Raw genomic sequence first — 22,275 nt, 5'->3', positions numbered from 1 at the left:
TCCAGCCTGGGCAACAAGAGCGAAACTCCGTCTCAAAAAAAGCGCTGTAATGGCCAGACGCAGTGGCTCACACCTGTAATCCCAGCACTTTGGGAGGCCGAGGCAGGCAGATCACGACGTGAGGAGTTCGAGACCAACCTGGCCAACACGGCGAAACCCTGTCTCTACTAAAAATACAAAAATTAGCTGGGTGTGGTGGTGGGCGCCTGTAATCCCAGTTACTTGGGAGGCTGAGGCAGGAGAATCAGTTGAACCCAGGAGGCAGAGGTTGCAGTGAGCCGAGATCGTGCCATTGCACTCCAATCTGGGTGACAAGAGCAAGACTTGGTCTCAAAAAAAAAGCACTGTAATTTCACATGTAGTCATCTGCCAAACAATGATGCTTTCAGTCAACAGCAGACTCTATATATTCCAGTGGTCCCATAAGATTATAAAACTGTATTTTTACTGTACTGTTGCTATGTTTAGATACATAACCACTGTGTTTAAGTTGCCTACAGTATTCAGCCCAGTAACATACAGTACAGGTTTGTAGCCTAGGAGCAATAGGCTAGACCATAGAACCTTGAGGTATAGTAGGCTACACCATGAGGTTTGTGTAAGTACTCTCTATGATGTCTGCACAGTGATGAAATTTCCTAATGACACATTTCTCAGACTATATCCCCATCGTTAAGTGACACATGACATTATAAAAACTAAATAAACAAATATAGAAAGAAATACATCATAGAAAAATCAAAAGAAACATAATAGGCTTGGGCAAAACAATACAGGGATACCACATTTCATTGTGCTCCACGGATACTGCAGTGTTTTACAAATTGAAGGTTTGTGACAACCCTGCATCAAGCTAGTCTATCAGCGCCATTTTTCCAACAGTGCTCACTACATATCTCTGTCAAATTTTGGTAATTCTCGTAATATTTCAAACTTTTTCATTACTATTATATCTGTTGTGGTGATCCGTGATCAGTGATCTTTGAGGTCACTATTGCAATTACTAATGTCACTAAATAATGTTTAGTAACTAAACAATATACAATGGCAAACTTAATCGATAGCTGTTGTGTGTGTTCTGAATGCTCTTCCAGCTGTACCCTGTCTCTTACCCTCTTCTCGGGCCTCCCTATTCCTTAAGAAACAAGAATACTGAAATTAGGCTAATTAGTAATCCCACAATGGTCTCTTAAGTGTTCAGGTGAAAGGAAGACTCACACATCCCTCCCTCTAAATCAAAAGCTAGAAATTATTAAGCTTGGTGAGGAATGTACATCAAAACCTGAAATAGGCAAAAAGCTAGGCCACTTGTGCCAAATAGTTAGCCAAGTTGTGAATGTGAAGGAAAAGGTCTTGAAGGACATTAAACATGCTACTCCATGAACACACAAATGACACGAGAACAAAACAGCCTTATTACTGATATGGAGAAAGTTTGAGTGGTCTGGATAGAAGATCAAACCAGCCACAACATTCCCTTAAGCCAAAGCCTAATCCAGAGCAAGGCCCTAAATCTCATCAGCTCTTTTGAAGGCTGACAGGTGAGGAAGCTGCAGAAGTTGGAAGGTAGCAGAAGTTGGTTCATGACCTTTAAGGAAAGACTTCCCCATATCATAAAAGTGCAAGGTGAAGCAGCAAGTGCTGATATAGAAGCAGCAGCAAGTTATTCAGAAGATCTAGCTAAGATCACTCATGAAAGTGGCTATCCTAAACAACAGATCTTCAATGTAGATGAAACAGCTTTCTATTGGAAGATGATACCATCTAGTACTTGCATAGCTAGAGAGGAGAAGTCAATATCTGGCTTCAAAGCTCAAAAGACAGGCTGACTCTTTGGTTAGGAGCTAATGCAATTGGTGGCATTAAGTTGAAGCCAATGATCATTTACCATTTCAAAAACCCTAGGGCCCTTAAGAACTATGCTAAATCGCAGGGCGCGGTGGCACATGCCTGTAGTCCCAGCTACTCAGGAGGCTGAGGTGGGAGGATCGCTTGAACCCAGGAGTTCTAGTCTGTAGTGCGCTATGCCGATCGGGTGTCTGCACTAAGTTCGGCATCAATATGGTGACCTCCCGGGAGCGGGGGACCACCAGGTTGCCTAAGGAGGGGTGAACCAGCCCAGGTCGGAAAAAAAGAACTATGCTAAATCTACTCTGTGATCTATCAGTGAAGTAATAAAGCTTGAATGACAGCACATCTGTTTACAGCATGGTTTACTGACTATTTTAAGCCCATTGTTGATAACTACTGCTCAGAAAAAAAGATTCCTTTCACAATATTACTACTCATTGACAATGGACCTGGTCACGCAAGAACTCTGATGGAGATGTACAAGGAGATTAATGTTTTCATGGCTGGTAACACAACATCCATTCTGCAGCCCATAAATCAAGGAGTAATTTTGAATTTCTAGTCTTATTATTTAAGAAGTACATTTTGTAAGGTTATAGCTGCCATAAATAGTGATTCCTCTGAAGAATCTGGATAAAGTAAATTACAAACTTTCTGGAAAGGAGTCTCCATTCCAGATGCCAATATCAACACTCATGATTAATGGGAGGAAGCCAAAATATCAGTATTAACAGGAGTTTGGAAGAAGTTGATCCCAACCCTCCTGGATGACAGGGGTTCAAGACTTAGTGGAGAAACTGCCGATGTGGTGGAAGTAGCAAGAGAACTAGAATGAAAATGGAGAGTTAGCAGGTGATTGAACTGCTACAATCTCATGTTCAAACTTGAATAGATGAGGAGTTGCTTCTTACAGATAAGCAAATAAAGCGATTTCTTGAAATGGAAGATGACTGTGAACAATGTTGAAATGACAACAAGGGATTTGGGATATTGCATAAATTTAGTTGATAAAGCAGCAGGAGAGTTTGGGAAGGATTACTTCGATTTTGAAAGAAGGTCTAGTGTGGGAAAAATGCTATCAAATAGTATCACATACTACAGAGAAATCTTTTATGAAAGGAAGAGTCAATCAACATGGAAAACTTGATTTTTTTCTTATGTGAAGAAATTGCCACAGCTGACCCAGCATTCAGTGACTTCTTCCCTAAACAGCAACAGTCTTCAATGTGAAGGCAAAACCCTCCACCAGCAAAAAGATGACTCGCTGAAGGCTCAGGGTATTGTTGGCATTTTGTAGCAATATAGTATTTTTAGGTTAAGATATGTACGTTGGTTTTTGATACAATGCTGTTGCCCACTGAATAGACTACAGTATAGTGTAAACTTTATATGCACTGGGAAGCCGAAAACTCCATATGACTTGCTTTATTGCGACATTTGCTTTATTGCTGTGCTCAGCAATCAGACCTGCAATATCTCTGAGGTATGCCTGTATTTACTACACACACACACACACACACACACCAGAGAAAGCCCATTATTTATAATTCATTAAAAGTTCCAATAATTCAGTAAGAAAACTATAAATAGCCTTGGGCACAAAAACGATAAAGAATTCAAAGAGGCTACTCACAGAAATGCAAATTAGGGCAGATACTTAAATTTACTAATTCGTTTTTTTCATCATCTGTAAAATGTGGACAATAATCACACCCACTTTATAGAGATGTCAAGGTTTAAATTAGTGATTTCATATAATGTGCTTAAAACTATCCCTGACACATAAAAACATTCAATAAACATTAGTCAGTAGCAGTAATAGTAGCGGTGGTGGTGGTAGCAGCAGCAATAATTTAAAAAACATACAAGTAAAATAAGGAAGCAGCCTGGGCAACATGGTGAAACCTCATCTCTACAAAAAATACAAAAAGTAGCCGGGTGTGATGGCATGCGCCACTAGTCCCAGCTACTCAGTAGGCTGAGGAGGGAGAATCACTTGAGCCCGGGAAGCAGAGGTCGCAGAGAGCCAAGACTGCACCACTGCACTCCAGCCTGGGCAACAGAATGAGACTCTGTCTCGATAAATAAATAAAAATTGGCTGGGCACAGTAGCTTGCGCCTGTAATCCCAGCACTTTGGGAGGCTGAGGCAGGCAGATTGACTGAGCTCAGGAGTTTGAGACCAGCCTGGGCAACACGGTGAAACCCCAACTCTACTAAAATACAAAAAAAGTAGCCAGCCATGGTGGCGTGCGCCTGTGTCCAGCTACCGGGGAGGCTGAAGCAGGAGAATTGCTTGAACACCTGGGAGGCGGAGGTTGCAGTGAGCCCAGATCATGCCACTGCACTCCAGCCTGGGCGACAGAAAAAGACTCCATCTCAAAATAAGTAAGTAAGTAAGTAAATAAATAAATAAATAAATAAATAAAAGGAAGTACTATCTAGCATAAGCAGCAACTCAAAAAGACTAATGTTACCTAGTGTTGGAAAAAGTATGAGAAAACAGGCAACTCTCTACACTTGTGGTGGGCATATAAATTTGTTCAGCCTTTTTGGAGGGTAATTTGGACCTATCTAATCTATCAGCATTTTAATATACATGCCCTGTGATATAAATTCAACACTTAGAAATGCAGTCTATAGAAATACACACAAGCACAAAAACATGTATACACAGATATCCAATGTAGCACTGTTCATAATAGCAACAGTTAAAATGAAAAATGACCATCAAATAGGAATAACCAAACACATTCTGGCATATCTACATAATGAGTGGCAGCGCAGCTATTACAAAGAATAATGAGCATCAATATATACAGATAGGGAATTACGTCTCCGGAAATACTAAGCAAAAGGGCAAGCCACGATGTGCACTTCTGTATTTTTGAATCATTTTTAATTTTATATAAATAAAATATAGATTTGCAAATGATTATAAAAAGGAAAGGCCAAGCTGTGATTGTGGTTATCTCTGGGAAGGAAGCAAGATTAAGAGGGAATGAAGAAAGTATTTTCATTTTCACTCCACTTCCTTATATATTTTTTATTTTTAAAAAATAATAAGCAGGTACTAAAAACAAGTATTTTCTTACAAAAAAAAAAGGTAACAAACAAATTCAGTGTTTCACACCAGAGTCATGGAACTGGACACCTGGGTGAATGACAGCGTCCATATGCTCCACAAGCGGCCAGCAGTACTCCCTCCCCTGCAGGTACACTCTAGAGAGGAGACCCCAGCTGGAAGATAGTAATGGGATCATTCAATGCCTTTGCTCTGACACAGCTAATAACCTTCTGATCGGGAACACAGGCAATAACCAATTTCTGCAACTGTCCATTTGGCAGTTATACTTCTCAGGGTAAGTATTAAGTTCACAGTCTAGTTTGTCAGCCTTTAGAACTCTGATTAACACAAAGTCGCCCTCCAGATCAGTAAATCAGAATTCCTAACCCTGCACAGTTTAGGGCTAGACCTACTCCTATTGAGATCTCCCTAGGGTGCAAAAATTGCGAGAGACCTACCTTAGCTAAAACAGACAGCCAACTGGCTGGCCATTTTAACAGTTATTTGCATATTATAAGAAATAAAAAGCAAGACTTAAAAGAGCTCAACACTTGCCACCTGTTACTGTCAAATGTGATAACACATCTCTAGTTCCATCTGACAAATATTTACGAAACTCGACTATATGGACAGCGCTGCTCTATTTCCATTTCTTTCACTCCACAAGTCAGATGGGAGGTCCACACCTCGGTCCTCAGTGCTGGATTTGGAAAAGAAGACAGTGGTTTAGTCACACTAGACCTCCAGAGGTGGCTGGTGTTTGAGGGCCGCCCCTTGTCTACCCTGACTACACAGAGCAGTGAACTGAAGGTCAAGGGATTAGAGAAGCTGATCCTTACACTCTAGAGCAAGGCAGGAAGCAAGAAGTGAGGACTGCTTGCCTCCCTCTCCCAGCCTCTATAATAGAACCAACCACAAATGGCAAACTTAAAACTGTCACTGTAACCAGAACTTGTTTTGGCTGTAGGTAGACAGAAAGAGAGAGGAAATGCCCACCGACGGTCAGAGAGAGATTTTTAGAATAGAACCACCAAGACAAACCTGGACTATATATAACAGAACCTGGTAATCTTTCATATGCATTTTCAAGACACAGGTTTTCTTCAAAAGGAACTACCAAACCCCCCAAATACTCCTTTTAACATGGCTGTAATTAATTAGTGTTTGTGAATTAAATGACAGCTGTTAAATGGACAGGTTATATGCTTATAAGCATATCCAGGCTTTGGGCTAGTGCAGAAATAAAAGTATTTCTGCCAGTCTAATCTGGGCTTTTTTTTTTTTTTTTTTTAATCCATTATCAGGAAATAAAAATCAAGTAACATCTTTTTAAGTTTAAAAGTTTATTTAATTACACTTATTTTTTAAAAAGTTATTAACTTTTAAAACACTTATTTTTATTCAAAGTTATTACTTAAGATTTTGGATTCCATTATTTTGGTTATAATTTACATTATGGTATTCACTCATTCAGACTGTATGTAATCCAAAGCTTTTCACACAAAGAACCGTGGTGTCTATTTAACGCCTTTATTGGTTTTTACAATGAGCTGGGATGGGAGGAAAACTGTACCACCATTTATCAAATGGTCACCCTGTGCCGAGCTCCACACTGGACACTTTCCCATGGTCTGTCATTTCATTTACTCTTCACTGTATCTTTAAATACCCAAATTACCAGACATACAAAGGAGAGCTACCATTTCATTTTCAGATAAGCCTTGTCCATCCAGTTGGCAATTTGATTGCAGCTATAAAATTTTTTAATGTTGCCAGGTAAGAAGCCAATAAAAACTGAAGGAATTAAAAGAAGAAAAAATAATTGTCAAACATGCCAAAAGTCTGGAGAAAAGTGGGGAAAGCAACTTCCTTGTATATCAGGCAAGGAAAAGCCCAGGGAAGGCTAAGAATTTCTGTTACTGAATCCTGTGTGCTGTGGTGACTTAGGAGGCCTCCCAAAGCCCTCCCTTTTAAAGGAGGGGTGGCCAGGCCCAGGAAAGAGATCAAAGGGTACTGCTAGTTTTAACTGTCTCGGTGTACCTAAGACTATCCTTTGTAAACTCTGACGTTATTAGAATCTCATGATATGAGCAACACCTTATTTGATGGCACCATATAACACTTCAGCCCAGTTAGGGCCTGGGTTTCCCCCCTACTCCTTTCTTTTCCCAAACACTGACTCACACACAAACTTGGTGCATTGGAATGACGTGGGGGACTTGTTAAGCCATACACCAGTGCTGCTCACCCCCACATCCACTTCCTGAGTTTCTGACAGTGGGTCTGGAGTACAACCTGAAAACTTTCATTTCTAACAAGCTCCCAAGTAATGCTCCTGGTCCAGCACATACTTAGAACTATTAAAAAAATAAAATAAAATAAAAAGAATCCAAAGATAAGACCACGGTATTTATGATGTGGCAAAATCTTCATCAACTATGACCCAAACCACACAGAGGCAGGGAATTTTGTCTGTTCTGACACTGCTGTATTCCTGGTGCCTAGAATGGTGGCTGGCATATGCTAGGTGCTTAACACATACCTGCTAAATAAATGAGTCAGCTGGCCCTGTGGCTGAAACTGGGGCCAGCGTGGGTATAGGTGAGCAAGGAAAATAGCTGCAGAAGCACCAGCAACAAAGGGAATGGCTGCTCACTGCTGAACTGCCCTGAAACGGAAGCCCAACTTAATGACAACCACAATAACAATATACATGATGAAGACAACAAATGTCAGAGTGTTTAGCACACGGCCAGGGATGGAGCCAGCACTTTACATGCATTACTGCATTCAATCCTTAGAGTAACTCTGTGAGGTAAGAACCATGATTTTCCTCATTTAACAGACAAGGAAACAGGGTTTGGAGGGAAAGTGATGTGACCAAATCATCTAACTATGAAGTGGGATTAAAAACCACGCTGAGAAGTTGATCCTGAGCAGAAAGTCGCTCTTAATTACCCAGTTGGGTCAATGATAAATGCAAAACTTCCTTCCCTGAACTGCAGACTTTGATCCTTTCTTCTGCAAGTTAGAGAGGCTTCCAGCAGCCAATTAATATCATGCCTGATCATAAAAAAGACAGGGCTTAGATGGCCTGCACAGAGCACTACCAAGAGTAGGGGGAGTGGATCCCAGTTCTGGGGTGCCATGGGGCGGTCAGGCATTCCAAAGTTAATCCAGCTATGAGAAATCAGTTGCTTTTAAAATGTATATCATATTTTAAAATTTAAATATGTACTATATATAGAAGAGGCAAACATGATATCCTCTTCTACCCTTTCTTCAAGGTCTAGTTTGGTGGTTCTCAGCTGGGGGTGATTTTGCTTCCCGGGGACATTTGACAGTGTGAAGATAATTTTGATTGTTGTTAACTAGGGGTGCTAGTGGCGTCTAAGTGGGTGGAGGCCAGGGATCCTGCTAAACTTGCTACAATGCACAGGACAGCCCTCCACCACTGTTAACTGCCCACAAAGTATCACCACGAAGAAGTATCTGACCAAAATGTTAAGAGTGCTGAAGTCTTGTTCTAGTTTAAAAGTTCCTAAAGCCTCCTTTGTCCCCTCCGTCAAGTTTGGATGCCTAAGAAACGTCACTGCTATTTTCTTATGGTCTTCATTGCCCTTTCTTTTCTCAGTTATTGAAGAAAATGTGTCATCTCCCCCGTCTCCAGATGAACTCCTCGAGGGCCAGAAGGACATCTTAGTAGCCTCTGAAACTCCCAGAGTATCAGGAAGTGCATTCTGCACAAAAGTGGGTGTTCAGTAAGAGCCTGTCCAATAGTTTTCCCTGAAGGAGGTAAAAATGCCGAGGGTTCAGATTTGACAAGTACTCAAGAGTTCCTACCACGGGGAGTGGCGGGGGGAGGCAACTAAGGAACACAAAGTACATTTCCTATAAACACTATCTCATTTAATCCTTCCAGCCAGTGAAGGAGAGAGGATCACTATTTTAGGTAACTACAGCTCATGGATGTAATTTATAAAAGGTCACACACGGTAATTGGCAGAGCGTGTTTCTGGAGCCAGGTCTTCAAGTCCACACGCCTTCCATACCACACCACTGTGTCACGCATGGATTTCCAAAGCTGAAAACCTTGCCTCCTAGAGACTATTCCCAGAATTGGGATGTCTGAGATGCTAACAAGGAAAACAGCAACAAGAAAGGTGGGAAACTACGTTATTAGTGTGATCGTCACAAGTTCTGCTACCCAACATAGTGACAAAATTAGCCAACAAAAGGGGTACTGCAAATTGGGTTTAAACACAAGTAACATATTAAAAGTCAATTATAGAGATACTTAGAATTTACATGGCTCTTTCCTAGACAGGAATATTCAAAGACTCAATATGTTTAAACTGTAGGATGCTAGAGCTTAAGAAAATAAATGCAAGATTTTTTTTTTTAATCAGAGAAATCAGAGAGCGTAGGAAATCATGGCAAAAAGAGCTATCTTGGTTCAGGACAGGACTATGTGACCTTTCTGGATGTACAGTACTTTCCAGCTGGCTCTTTGCTTTGTGAGGTTGCAAACTGTGGGCTTTCTCACAGCAGCTAGGAGACGGGGTAAAGCGTGTAATAAATAACATCTGATGGCTCGTCTCTGCGAGCCCTGACAGTATTGATCCCCAAAAATCAACCTGATGAATTTGTCTCGTTTTCATATTACAGAGGAAGAAGTGAAAATGATGAAAGGTTTTTGTGGCACCATGTTAAATTTCTTTTATTTGTAAGCTAGGGACACCAGGTCTTGGCCTGCTATTGTTCATCAAGACTTCCACTATAACCTCTATGCCAAAGTCCCATTTCCAGTGCTCAGCCTCAGCCCCTCAGAAAACGGTATGGCCCACGGAGTCACTCACAACCACCCCACCCATTCTAACTAATCATGCCTTCCACACAGTGCACACCCCAGACAGAGGAGAAGCTTGGCCTCACCCATTCTTCCAGCCCCTGGAGTTAAATATTTGGGAGTCAAAGGTCTTGTATTTCTTTTCTCCCTTAACCTGCCCTTCACTTCCACCTGCCTTTTCACACCATCATTGTTGCCATCCTGCTTTCAGACTCATCAACTCAATAGCACCAGTACTCTAAATGGTGTGCTCTGGTCCTCGTATTCACATTTCTGGCTCTGTCCACTTGGTTACCTGTGTTTCGGGCAGGTCCAGACCAGACAGAATGAAAAGCCTTCCTACTGTTAAGGCAGAAAAACCACTCAGGGGTACCCAGCTGGTGCTGGTGCTGGTGCCTGGCATGTAGCCACTGAGCCCACTTTGACCTCCTGAGCTTGGATTCTCAACCGCTTGAGAATCCAAGAAACCACTTCTTGTTTCACATCTTTTAAATTTTGGGTGACCCATCTTTGTATGGTTTGCCTGGGCTACAGCCTGGGAGTCCACAAGTTTTGGAACCATAAGAGCAGGCATGAGGCTTGGGGCACTGGGGTTTTTCCAACCGAGGAAGAGCCGAGATGAGCATTATGTGAATGGATGCGGCAGAAGGCTCCTGCCTTCACCTGGACAATCTAGTTTCAATAACTTTTCCCTGTGCTCAACTAGCAGTGCTTCCAGAATGTTTCATCAGATCTTAGGGCTTCTCTGACTGAGGACAGGGATGGAGTCTAGGAATCTGAATCTGAAACAAGTGCTACAGGCAATCAGGTAAACTTGAAAACTGGATTATTTCTTTTTGACAGGTATCTTGGGTTTTTACTACTGAATACAATGCCACAGACCACAGAGGATAAATACTAGGAATAAGCTGAGACTGTGTAGCCAGGCTCCTTGGGTTTAATTTCAGTTGCCCCACTTATTAATGGGGCCCAGAGCCAGGCCATTAACCCCTGGCTGTCTGTTTCCCTGTGTAGAACAAGGATGATAATAATACCCACTTCATAGGTTGTTATGTGGATAATGTGCTAATGCGAGTAAAGCACTTAGTTTAGTGCCCTCGATACATGCGGGCACTCGATAAACATTAGCTATTATTATCCCATAGACTAGAGACTGCTGAGTGGCAGCCCTTAAGCCAAATCTGGCCTAGAGACCTATTTTGTTTGGCCTGCGCAATTTCCTTTTAAATTCAGCCAACATTTTAAAACTGGTAGATTTCTGGCATTTTGAGAAGGTTGAAGACCTGGCAAAACACAGGGCCTGACATCCCCTCTGGCAGCCACTGCCTGTGACCACGTCCCAAGGCCCCCTTTTGATAGTACGTTTCTTCTTTATTCGTGAACAATCCCGACACCACTCAAACTTCCCACCCCCAATTTACTCCCTGCCCAGCCCTTGTAGGAAGGCAACTCCAATTCCAGATCAGTTTTGCCAACACATCCAACCTTCGGTCCTGTTATCTCCCCATACTGACGACTCTAGTCCAAATGCTGCCTCTTGACGCCAATCTTTCTGCCTGCCTGCCTTTGACTTATGTCTCCCTGCCAGGAAGGGCCTCCCCAGTCTTCCCCTTCCACCGAGCCCAGTGGTTCCAACTGAGCACATTAAAAAAAAAAACAAACAAAAAAAACCCATGTCTTAATCTAACCCCCAGACATTCTGATTAGTCTGGGTGGGGCCTAGGTATCAGTATTTTTAAAAAGGGCCCTGGGAGATTCAAATGTGTGCCCTAATGTGCTCCAAGATTGACAACCATGGCAGCCATGGCCTCCCCATCTCACGGCCCAGCTGGAGTCTGGTGACTCTCACCTGTTCCTCTGGCACTTTCTGTCGACACCACACAACTGAGGACTAGATGAGTCTTGTTTTCTCCCTACCGCCTGTTTAGTCTTGCTTGCAGATCAACTTGTGTTTAAAGCTTGTCTCCTCAACAGACTGTAAACTCAAGAGTGGGCGGATCACACCTCATACTTCTTTTGTATCCCCAACAGGACTAATGGGGTGCCAAGCACATGGAAGGTGTCTAATGAAAATGCCTCTTCTCAGGTAGCTGAGCCTATAATGTAGTGGGCACTGCAGGGACCACATGATGAAAAAGCAAGCCAGACCGATTTCTTGGAGCTTACAGGTTTGGAGGAGGAGTAAGTCATGAACATGCAAGATTAGGCTACGAGGCAGACCATGAGGTGCTACAGGAAAGAAGCAGTAACCCAAGGGAAGGGAGAGGCCCAAGCCCCTGGGAAACTGGGGGAGGCTGTGCCTACGCCTTCCCTTGATGTGGGCCTCAATGGGCCAGTGGGAGGAGGGCAACAAAAGGAGTAAGGTGAAGAGGGAGAAGCTACGAGCAAACACACCAGAGGGAAACCTGCGGTGCCTGCAGCACCACACCGTTGCAGCAGCCGAGTGCAGAGGAATGGGAAGCAAGACCGAAAAGGCAAGATTTCACCATCCCTTGATGCCAGGAAAAGGAGGTAATTAATTTGTAAGTCCGGGAAGCAGCCACTGAAGGTGGCAAGTCTGCTTCCTTCTAAGAGCCAGGCAGAGGGCAAGGCGAAGGGGAAGGGGTAGGAATAGATGTAACATAAAAAAGGAGGGGTGAGGAGATAAGAAGGGAAAAGGGAGGCCTAGAGGCAGGTTCCATTGCCTCTGGAGAGCAAGACAACCCCCCGCCCTGCCTCGATATACACACACTGGCAGGGGCTCCGAGTCTGGCAGGGCCCAGCAGCTCAGACACCCTGATTCTTGCCATTCAGTCTTAAGCCATGGTTTACTGTACGGGATTGAAATTATGTTATTAAGTGTCATTCATGCTAGTAGTGCCACTTTATTAACACATTTAATCACAGAAATAAAGGTTTTATTCATGACAGTATCACTACTGATAGTACTACTACAAGAAGCTTATTCTTCAGTTCTTTTTCCCAAGTCAATGGGCAGCTTATAAAGAAATACAAAGACCCTAGACCCTAAAGACTGCATTAGGTGAGAGCCATTCCACGGTTTACTTCTTTCCATCATCACCATTTTTAGAGAGGTGCAATGGGGTGAAATGAACACTAAGGGCTAGTTAAGAAAATAGATCAGGCTGGGAACAGTGGCTCACGCCTATAATCCCAGCACTTTGTGAGGCCGAGGCGGGCGTATCACCTGAGGTCAGGAGTTCGAGACCAGCCTGACCAACATGGTGAAACCCCGTCTCTACTAAAAATACAAAAAAAATTAGCTGGGTTTGGTGGCGCACACCTGTAATCCCAGTTACGGGGGAGGCTGAGGCAGGAGAATTGCCTGAACCCAGGAGGCAGAGGTTGCGGTGAGCCAAGATTGCACCATTGCATTTCAGCCTGGGCAACAGAACAAGACTTGGTCTCAAAACAAAACCAAAACCAAAAACAAACCAAGAAAATAGATCACAAAAGGACAGCCCATGAGATGGCTGTGGAAGGAAGGGCAATTATACCATGTTTCTGCTTAACACATAATCCTTCCTACGTGCCAGACACTGGTCTAAGCACTTTACAAAAAAGAACTCATTGCAACTTCCTAACCCCATAAGGTAGGTACTATCATTGCTCCCAATTTACAGACGAGGAAATGAAAACATACAGGCCAAGTTTCTTGCCCAAAGTCACAGGGCTAGTGAGCAGAGCCAGAACAAGAACACAGGCACTCTGGCTCCAGGCTAAGTGGCTTGACCTTATACTCAGCTGCCCCTCACTATGCCTTTTAGGACAGGGTGCAGGTTATAAACACATGAGCCTCCTTCTCTCCAAGGGACTGCCAGATGCAGAAGGGCACACAGGAGATAGTGTGGGCCTCAGGGATGCTGCTCTGGTTACGTATCAGAAATGGAGCCCCCAAAGCATCAGAAATGGGGAAGAGCAGAGTGGAACGAAATATACAGACCCTGAGTTCACTGCCCATCATTCTGAGTCCAGAGCTACCACCCTTCAGGATCATAAAAACTAGAGCAGACAGAAGCTCTCCTCAGCAGAAAATCAAGAGGCATTCAAATCCTCCACTCTCTAAGACAAACTCTACTTGCCAAAAAACTTTCCAGAGGAAATCAGCTTCACTGATCGCTACTCTCATCAGTGGGTACTTAATGCTCACTGGCTGTTAGACCGTATCTACACTGGGCACCTTTCTGGTTTGTGGATTACAGATAAGCCATATATCGCTGCCCCTAACGAGTCAGTGCACTACAGCCACGTTAGATTATGTTTCACTTTCAGGCCTCAGGGCTTGAAGCAATTCTATTTTTAAGCTTTCTCAGTTCCAAAAACGAAAAGAAGGCATTTTAAGGAAATTAGCTTTGGCTAAAGGAATGACAATTTCCTCTTAAAGAGTTAACTGATTGATTAGCCACTTTGATAAACCAGAAATCTTGGAGCTAACCACAAAGGAAGAACACCTTGTTCAATGTTATTGGGCAAGGGCTGGGGACCTCTGAAAGCATGACAGTCACTCAGGATGTGGGTGGCCCAGGACAAAACTCCGTTACTACCAGAGGGGCACTGTGTGTCCTTCTCCCCAAGAAAGTCTCAAAAATCCTTTTAGATTCTATTCTCTATGAAGCATGTGTCACTTTTTGAGCAACAGAATTTATATAACCACAGAAGACAAATTTGCAAATATCAAATAAATCTTTAAAAACATTACTATCATGTTTTGAAGAGTCATTCTTTCCTTTTTAAAATAATTCCCTTTCATTTAACATCCAAAGTAGCCTTGCTTATTTTGTATCTTTGGGAATAAGTCATTACCCCCGCAGCCAACTGTTTAAAGGACACTTCTTTATGTGCACATTTTTAAAAAAGGACTCCTGAAGGAAATCTAAAATGTGTTCTACACACCCCAATTTTCCCATATAGGTTTCATGAGACACAGTTAACCTTCTCGTGGTGAATGAGGCTTCTAAGAATTCAAGAGTCTCCAGTTTCGGTTTTGGCTTTGCCACTAGCAAAGACCTGTGACCTTGGGCAAGTAATTTGACAGCACTGGGCCTGAATTTCTTCACCTGCAGCATGAAGGGGATTGGACAGATGAGGACTCTTGTGCCTTACACTTCTCAAATGTTATGATTCCAAGACCAGTATAAATGCCAACTATTGCCCATGCCAACCTAGAATATCGTTCTCAGGGACTGTCAAGTTCTAAGAATGTTGTCTAGACCATACAAATGGCCCCAGAGAGTTGGGCTACGGTAATAGAAAGCAGACTAAAGTCAATTATTTTTTATTCTTTTTATCCCCTTTCTATTCCATCAGCTGCCAATTCTCACTGCTTTCTACCTCGAGCTGACATAAACCCCTGCCTTAGTTTACAAAGCTAAGTGGGGGCCTGCATCACTAAGATTCTTCATCAAAGCAAAGTGCATCTGGCTTTGTGATACAATCTGGCAACCAGTGGCCTTTATCACTTCTCCTTCAAAGTTATATTGCATTGGATAGGAGAGTATTTGAGGGCAAAAATTATATTTTTTAAAAGTTATATTGTAGACAAATATGGTGGCCATAAGACTGACCCCCAGTTAAGGTTGGGGAAAGAATGTACATTCCTTGAATTCCAAAAACACATTGCTTTTACAGGAGAGGGTTTGAAACAAGTGTGAATAGAATATAAACCAATTTCCCTCTTACTGAAATAGAAACTCGGTATGTTATCCCTCTATAATAATCCCCACTCTGTAAGTTTCCAGTCCCCAAAGGCAGTTGTTGCTTTTTAGTACCTTCTGTGGTATAAGTTTTCCTTGTGAAAGATACGTTTTCCTCGTCACTTTCTGAAGCCAAAGAGAGGGCCAGTGTAGGAAGAAGGAGACACTATTAGTGGTTTCCTATATTTACTGCTTTCCCAGTTATCTTCCATTGTTAAGTCCCATGAAAAATGATTAGTAGAAAAAATGCTTTTTAGCAATCGTAAATAGTCTCTGAAACATTATTTTTAAACTGCCAACAAGAATGAAAATACGCATTAAACCACGTACTTAGTACCTCAAGGAATTCAGGGAAGATTCCCCTTTTTAAAAAACAAAATTGTGAAATCTACCTTCTTTACCTTGCTTTCACCACCTTTTACCTTGCTTTCACCACCTTTCAGGCGGCTTCATGGGAATCTATCAGGGACCTGGTGAGCATAGGCAACTGATTTTCATTCATCCTAGTTAAAGCTGTTAGTAGGAAGTAGATGATTAAAAGGGAATTGAAGTTGGCTAGCTTGGGAAAGTGGATGTAAACTGGTCCTACAAATGGAATATTTGTAAAATCAGGTTAAGTTAGGAAAACCCGCCAGAAAATTAACTATGAGTACTTGAAGCTATTTGCCAAATGGGTCCAAATCCCTAGGAAAGAGGTTAAAGGTATGGATGATATATCTTTGCAGATGGCATTAAAGACAGAAGAGTTAAAGGAAAACTACTGCTTTATATATTTTTGAGAAACCACAATAAAAGCTTTCACCCCGTCTTTCAATCTCCAGGTAATGTTATTTATGCACGTCTAGGCTTAGAGTATTATTTTGTTTTCAAGTTAGCTTTACACAGTACAACATTAATCTCAGAATCCACTCTTCCAAGTAATACACAAGGTGGCGATTTATAGAAAAAGAAAAAATCCTTTCCTGTTCACAAGGTGGAGTTCTTCAGCTCACAGTGCCATATTTAAGGGTGCTTTGTTTCAGAGGATGATTAGAGTCACGCCCTTGGTACTGATTATAGTGGAGCTACTTGTACTGCCCAAGTCTGGGCACTGCATTATATTAAAACTTCCATTTTGGGGTATGTAGTGACTAAAAATTGTCTCCCAGCTTAAACTTGGCATCAACCATATATCTCAGCAGAAGCAAGATTATTGAGTATAGAACCACAGGAACCCAGCACTTTTCTTTTTATAATTGTACAGGAAGAGAGACCCTGCTGAAATAGCACCTATGGTTCCTCCATTCTTAGATGAAAATTTCAAGCATTGAGGGCTCTTTCCCAAAGTATAATCAGTAGGTTGCTATGACTGTGACAGGACACAGTCTCTTACATTATTAAATCCCAAATTTTCTAGAATAAAATAATTTCAGCTTCTTTTTAGAAGCAGCAGCAGAAAATGATGAAGGCTTGTCTGCTCCATTGAGTAGCACTTCTGACTATGGTTTCTCTGGAGTTCTTACATTTCCAATATTCACCAACTAAGATGGAATTTATCTAATGCATGTCTCTGACATGGTGAAGATTGAGAGTTCAGGTCTAACAAAAGCCGCTAAGCATAAACTGCACCCAAAAGTTGGCAGGTCTGTGGAATCATGGACAGAGTAGAACTCAGGCAAAAAAGTGAGGATGATGTGGCCTTAACTTGTCACAATTCAAGGCATATGCTTGGCAGTTCAACATCACTATCTCTATATAGGCGTGTCTTACTGAAATGTCCCTATTTTACCCCTAGGATGGCCATGTTTTATATATTTAAAAGCCCAAATTAATTGGGCATAAATAATTAATTACAGATCACTTAAAGACTTTTAACAGTTCTGTTCATATATGTAAACAAAGGGACAATGTGTACCTGGCCTTACACTATTTCACTAAGTCAGAAAAAAATTAACATTTGTATAATAAATATGAATTGTATTGGGTGTCTACTTTTTGCCAGGCACTGTGCTAAATAGTTCACATGCATTATCATATTTAACTCTTCAAAAGAACCTTAAAGGTGACACTGTTATTGTCCCTATGTTACAGAGGAAGAAACTGAGTTGAGAGATTAAGTTATTTGCCAATGAACATACAATTTGTAAATAATAGATGCTTTACAGCTGGTAAGGTAGTACTCATATTTTTACCCCCATTGAAAAAAAGGTGAAGAAGTTGCTTCTGGTTAAGTCCTTAGATATTCTTGAGACAGAACTTGGGATCAGAACCAGATAGGTCTGCAACTCTGGCCACCTGAAGACTTTTCAACCTCCTCTTGGACACAGAGTGTTTAGGTGGTCTTTGTTCAGCCAATCACTTAGCTTTCCCCATCCTGTCGTTCCTGCTTAGGGAAAGAGTATCAACAAAATTCAAAATTCGAAGACTTACATGGAAGTCTAATATAATTTCGATAAGAAAAACAATAAATCAAACTTTATATTCAGTGCTTAGGACTTTGTATGCATTGACTAGATAAATTTCCTACACTCTCCCAGAAGAAACAGCTCCTTTTTTGAGACGGAGTCTCGCTCTGCCGCCAGGCTGGAGTGCAGTGTCGGGATCTCAGCTCACTGCAACCTCCGCTTCCCAGGGTCAAGCGATTTTCCTGCCTCAGCCTCCTGAGTAGCTGGGATTACAGGCGCGCACCACCACGCCCAGCTAATTTTTGTATTGTTAGTAGAGACGGAGTTTCACCATGTTGGCCAGGATGGTCTGGATCTCTTGACCTCGTGACCCGCCCCCTCGGCTTCCCAAAGTACCGGATTACAGGCATGAGCCACAGCGCCCGGCCAGAAGAAATAGCTCTTAAAAGTGTAGATAACCGGCCGGGCGTGGTGGCTCACGCCTGTAATCCCAGCTACTCAGGAGGCTGAGGCAGGAGAATGCTTGAACTCGGGAGGCGGAGGTTGCAGTGAGCCGAGATCGTGCCATTGCACTGCAGCCTGGGCGACAGACTTAGACTCCGTCTCAAAAAAAAAAAAAAAAAAAATGTAGATAACCAGTGATTCAGCATACATTGCAATCTTATATAAAAAATGCTTCTGAATATGTATATGAGTAACATTTATATTCCTGTAATGAAAAACCTTTTGTGTGCACATAAACTCAAAAGGATATTATTATTCCTGGAATAATAATTTCATGTCAAGGAGAATAAAGTTTTGAAATAACTTGGAAGATGGTGAGGGTAATTTAGTATACTTTAAATACTTAAATACAATGAACTAGATATAATAAACTTAGCTTGAAAGATAGTCTTAGGGACCTGGCCCAACAAACACTGTTAAAATTTTTTAAAAAGCAACTTGAAGCTCTCATAATTTCCCATTATCAAAACTATCCCCTGTAAATCTGTGAATCTAATCCAAGAAGTATGTCAATAGCTGGTTGTTTAAGGTTAGGTTTATGAAATAGTAACAGAACCGTGCAGGGGTCAAATATGCTTAAAATATGTCCAAACATGCTTAGGTCAAGTCAGTAAGAGTATCTGAAGCTAATAAAAGCATGGAATATCCTTGTGACTGAAAACCCAGCACACCGAATACTGTTATGTGTAAGCAGGTACCGTGCTCCGTTTCCCCCCTGCTGGCAGACCCTAGTCACTAAAAAACGATGAGCTTCTTTGACTAAGACTACATCACACATGCCCAGCAAGTATCTCTGGGCTTGGAAAGCAGTTAAGACCGAACCCGGGGAGAAATTGGGAACAGGGAAGAAATAAAAAACGCCTCATTATTCCCAAACCCATCCCATTTCCCAAAGTGCTGCCTATGTGCTGACTTTCTTAAAGACTCCCGCAAAATCTTGATTCTCCAAAAATTAAACCCATTTGGAGCTGAGACAAGGTGAGGTCCACGCCTGGTATGATCAGGCTACCATGGATCTAACTGAGTCTGGTTCGGTTCTAGCCCCGTGGAGGCCAAGCCTCACCACGAGGGTGAAGACCCGGAGGCATGGAGGAAGGGAATGAAGGAGAGAAAAGGAGAAAGGGGAGACCTCCGGGCCACACTTCTTTCTAGCACCAACAAAAAGAGAAGCCGCATACTGACCTAAATCATCTCTCAAAGGCGCTTTATAAATTACAGGGACAAAGGGAGGGGGTGGCGGGTGGCCTGGGAATCCTACAGACACCCTACCCTCTGACCCGCCCCCCTCCCCCTCCAGCACAAGGGAAGGAAGACAGAAAACAGAGCTCAACTCGGCCATTGGCGAGAAGCCCCCTCCGGTTTTCTATCGCCCATCCATCCGCCCCCTAGAAAAAAAATCCACGTAAACACCATACCCACCCCCTGGGGCAGACACTCCTGCCCCGAGGTTCCTAGAACCGGAGGCCGGGGCATTTACTTAGTTAGATTTTTCTTGCTTACTCATTTCCCTCGAGCACCCAACCCCCCGTTCCCACTCCAAAACCCCGCTCAACCGCCTACCCTCACCGCTTCAGCCCCCAACAGAATCCGGTGCCCCCGCGGCGTCGGCGGCCCCCGAGCCGTCCCGGTCACTAACCTGCTGCTGTAAGGGCATTTCCGAAACCAGCCTGGCTCCGGGGGGAGGTGGGGGGCCGGCTGGAGAGGGGGCCCGGAGGGCCGAACAGACCGGCGGCGCAGGGCGAGGGCGGGCGCCGGTGGGGGGGTGGGGAGAGGAGAGGGAGGGTGGCGGTGCAGGGGGCGGGTGCGAGGGCGCCGGGACCGTCCCAGGCCAGGGAGCCGGCGAGCAGGAGGAAGTGGGTGCCCCCCTCTCCCCCTCCAGCGCCCCCTCCCGCCGCCGCCTCCTCCCCAGTCACAGGCGCGTCCTGCGCGCACGTGTGCGAAACGTCACCGGCGGGTCCCGGAGAGAGGGACAGACCCAGGCGGCGGGACGGGAACCCGGCTGCCCCCGCCCTCCGTCGCCGGGGGGCGGAGAGGGGGACAGGGCGGGGAAGGAAGGGGCAAGGGGAGAGGCGGGTCAAGGGCAGGCCCGGGGCCCGGCGAGGAAGGCCTGGGCGCTCGGGCCACGCGGGCGCCGCCGCTGCCACTGCCAGGATGCGCCCAGGCCGGAGCGCCAGCCCGCGAGCCCCTCACCCCAGACAGCCCACGCCCCAGTCCGCACCCGGCTTCCAGCCCCACCTCCCCCACGCCCGACTCCACTCCACCTCCCCCAGCCCCTTTGTTGCCGGGAGTTACAGATCCTAAAATGTGTCAAGCGCAGCCCCGCCGATACCCTGCGCTCCGAGCACGCCGCAGGGACCCCCGGCCGCCAACGAGCCTCCAAGGCCGACTGGGGGCTAATACCCCAACAGTCCCCCGGTTTCAACCCCTCAGAGCCCCCCACACCCCAGTTCACTACTCCCTCCCCCACCCCCTTCTCCATCCGGGGCGTGACCCCTTCCTACGCCCGAGAAAGAGGAAGCTTCGAGTTGGAGGGGAAGGGAGAGTGGGGGTAGGGAAAAGTGCAGGAAAAGAAGGGGGGGCCGCGAAAAGTTTTGGAGTGTTTGATGTGGTTCGCGCCAAGGCGATCCCCGCCGCCCCGCGCGCCTGGCCGAGCCCCCCGACCCTCCTGGCGCCGGGGAGAGCACTCAGGTCTAACAATGAACCCTCGTTGGAGGGGCAGCCCCCGAGGCCCACGATGCTCGGCCCAGTGCTCTCCCCGAGCGGCCCGCAGCGCGCCCACGACCCCGCGCGGTGCGAGCCCACCTCCCGCCGGGGCTGGGGAGGGTGGGGAGGGAGGGTATTACCGGAGGGCCGCCGCCGCCGCCGCTGCCGCCGCGTCCCAGCGCTGGTGGCTGCTGCAGCAGCCCGGCTCTGCTGGAGGGTCCGTGCGGCGTGGTGTAGAGGAGGCTGCCGGCGGTCTGCTCCGCGCCGGGGGCACTGGGGAGGAGGGGGCCGGCGGCTACGGCGCCGCTTTGGAGGGAGGAGGAACAGGAGGTGGTGGAAGTGTTCGTGGTGAGGATCTGGATGTATGCGCCCGGGGCGGCGGCAGCGGCGGTGGCGGCGGCGAAGCCGGGGCTGGCTAGCAGTGCCCTTTTGTCCATGGAGGCTGCAGCGGCGGCGGCGACGACAGCCGCCCCCTCCCCACCCCCGGCGGTCACCAGGTACTGCTCCAGAGCGGGCTGGATCCCCTTTCTCATCTCTCGCTCCTGCTCTTTTTAGTGTTATGGTATATTAATGTATTGTTTTCAATTTCTTTATTATTTGCAGTCGGAGTTTCCAAGTCTCTCCTCCTTCTCTCCTCCCCGCCCGGCGCTTCCGAGCCCCCTCTCTCTCTTTTCTTTTTATTTTTCCGCACCGCACAGGCCCCGGGGGCCAAAAATAATCGGGGCTCTGGAGAGAGGAGGGTCCCGGCCGCACGAATATCGGGCCCCAAGCGGGGATGGAGGCGTCGGGGGCGGCCGATGCAACGGATTGCGAGGCGGCAGCGGCAGCCCGGGTGCTGCGGCCGGCAGCTGAAAAATGGCTCCAGGAAGCTGCTGCTGACAATGAATGAAGGGATACGGTTTACGCGCCAAGGTCCTCCCGCGAAACTCGGATTTCCCGCCGGCTTTTCAAACCATATTTGCATATCCCCGCCCCTCAACCCGCCGAGGACCGTTCCCACAGCCCATTGGGCCTCTATCGCCTTACTTCAGTCCCAATCATGGAGCAGGGCCGCGACTTGCTGGTTTCCATTGGCTGCCGTGCATCATGGTTACCGGGGCGACAGGGACCCTATTTGCATAGGTCTCGTTGATTGGCTGGCAGAAGAGCAGTTTTTTAGGGGGTGGGGCAAAGACTTTCCTTCTCTCCCACGGAAGACCACGCCTGGCCTAGGCTCCGCCCCTGT

General features: G+C 45.2%; 1 protein-coding gene across 3 annotated transcripts in view; it reads right to left on the bottom strand.

The window, feature by feature from the left end:
- Positions 1-21,952, bottom strand: part of E2F3 (E2F transcription factor 3) — a 91,820-nt gene extending 69,868 nt beyond the window's left edge. For 2 of the 3 annotated variants that reach the window (XM_054492110.2, XM_063665864.1), the window contains exon 1: positions 21,191-21,952. In XM_054492110.2, the coding sequence (XP_054348085.1) occupies positions 21,191-21,583 (393 nt within the window). In that variant the 5' untranslated portion in view covers positions 21,584-21,952. Of the gene's footprint in view, positions 1-19,983; positions 20,317-21,190 lie in introns of those variants that run through there. The other variant, XM_063665865.1, reaches the window with a different exon arrangement.
- Between the last annotated feature and the right edge of the window lie 323 nt (positions 21,953-22,275).

The sequence above is a fragment of the Pongo pygmaeus genome, chromosome 5, assembly GCF_028885625.2.
Source record: "Pongo pygmaeus isolate AG05252 chromosome 5, NHGRI_mPonPyg2-v2.0_pri, whole genome shotgun sequence".
NCBI lineage: Eukaryota > Metazoa > Chordata > Mammalia > Primates > Hominidae > Pongo > Pongo pygmaeus.
Note: the sequence above shows the minus strand (reverse complement) of the source record. Positions and strands in the feature narration are given on the sequence as shown.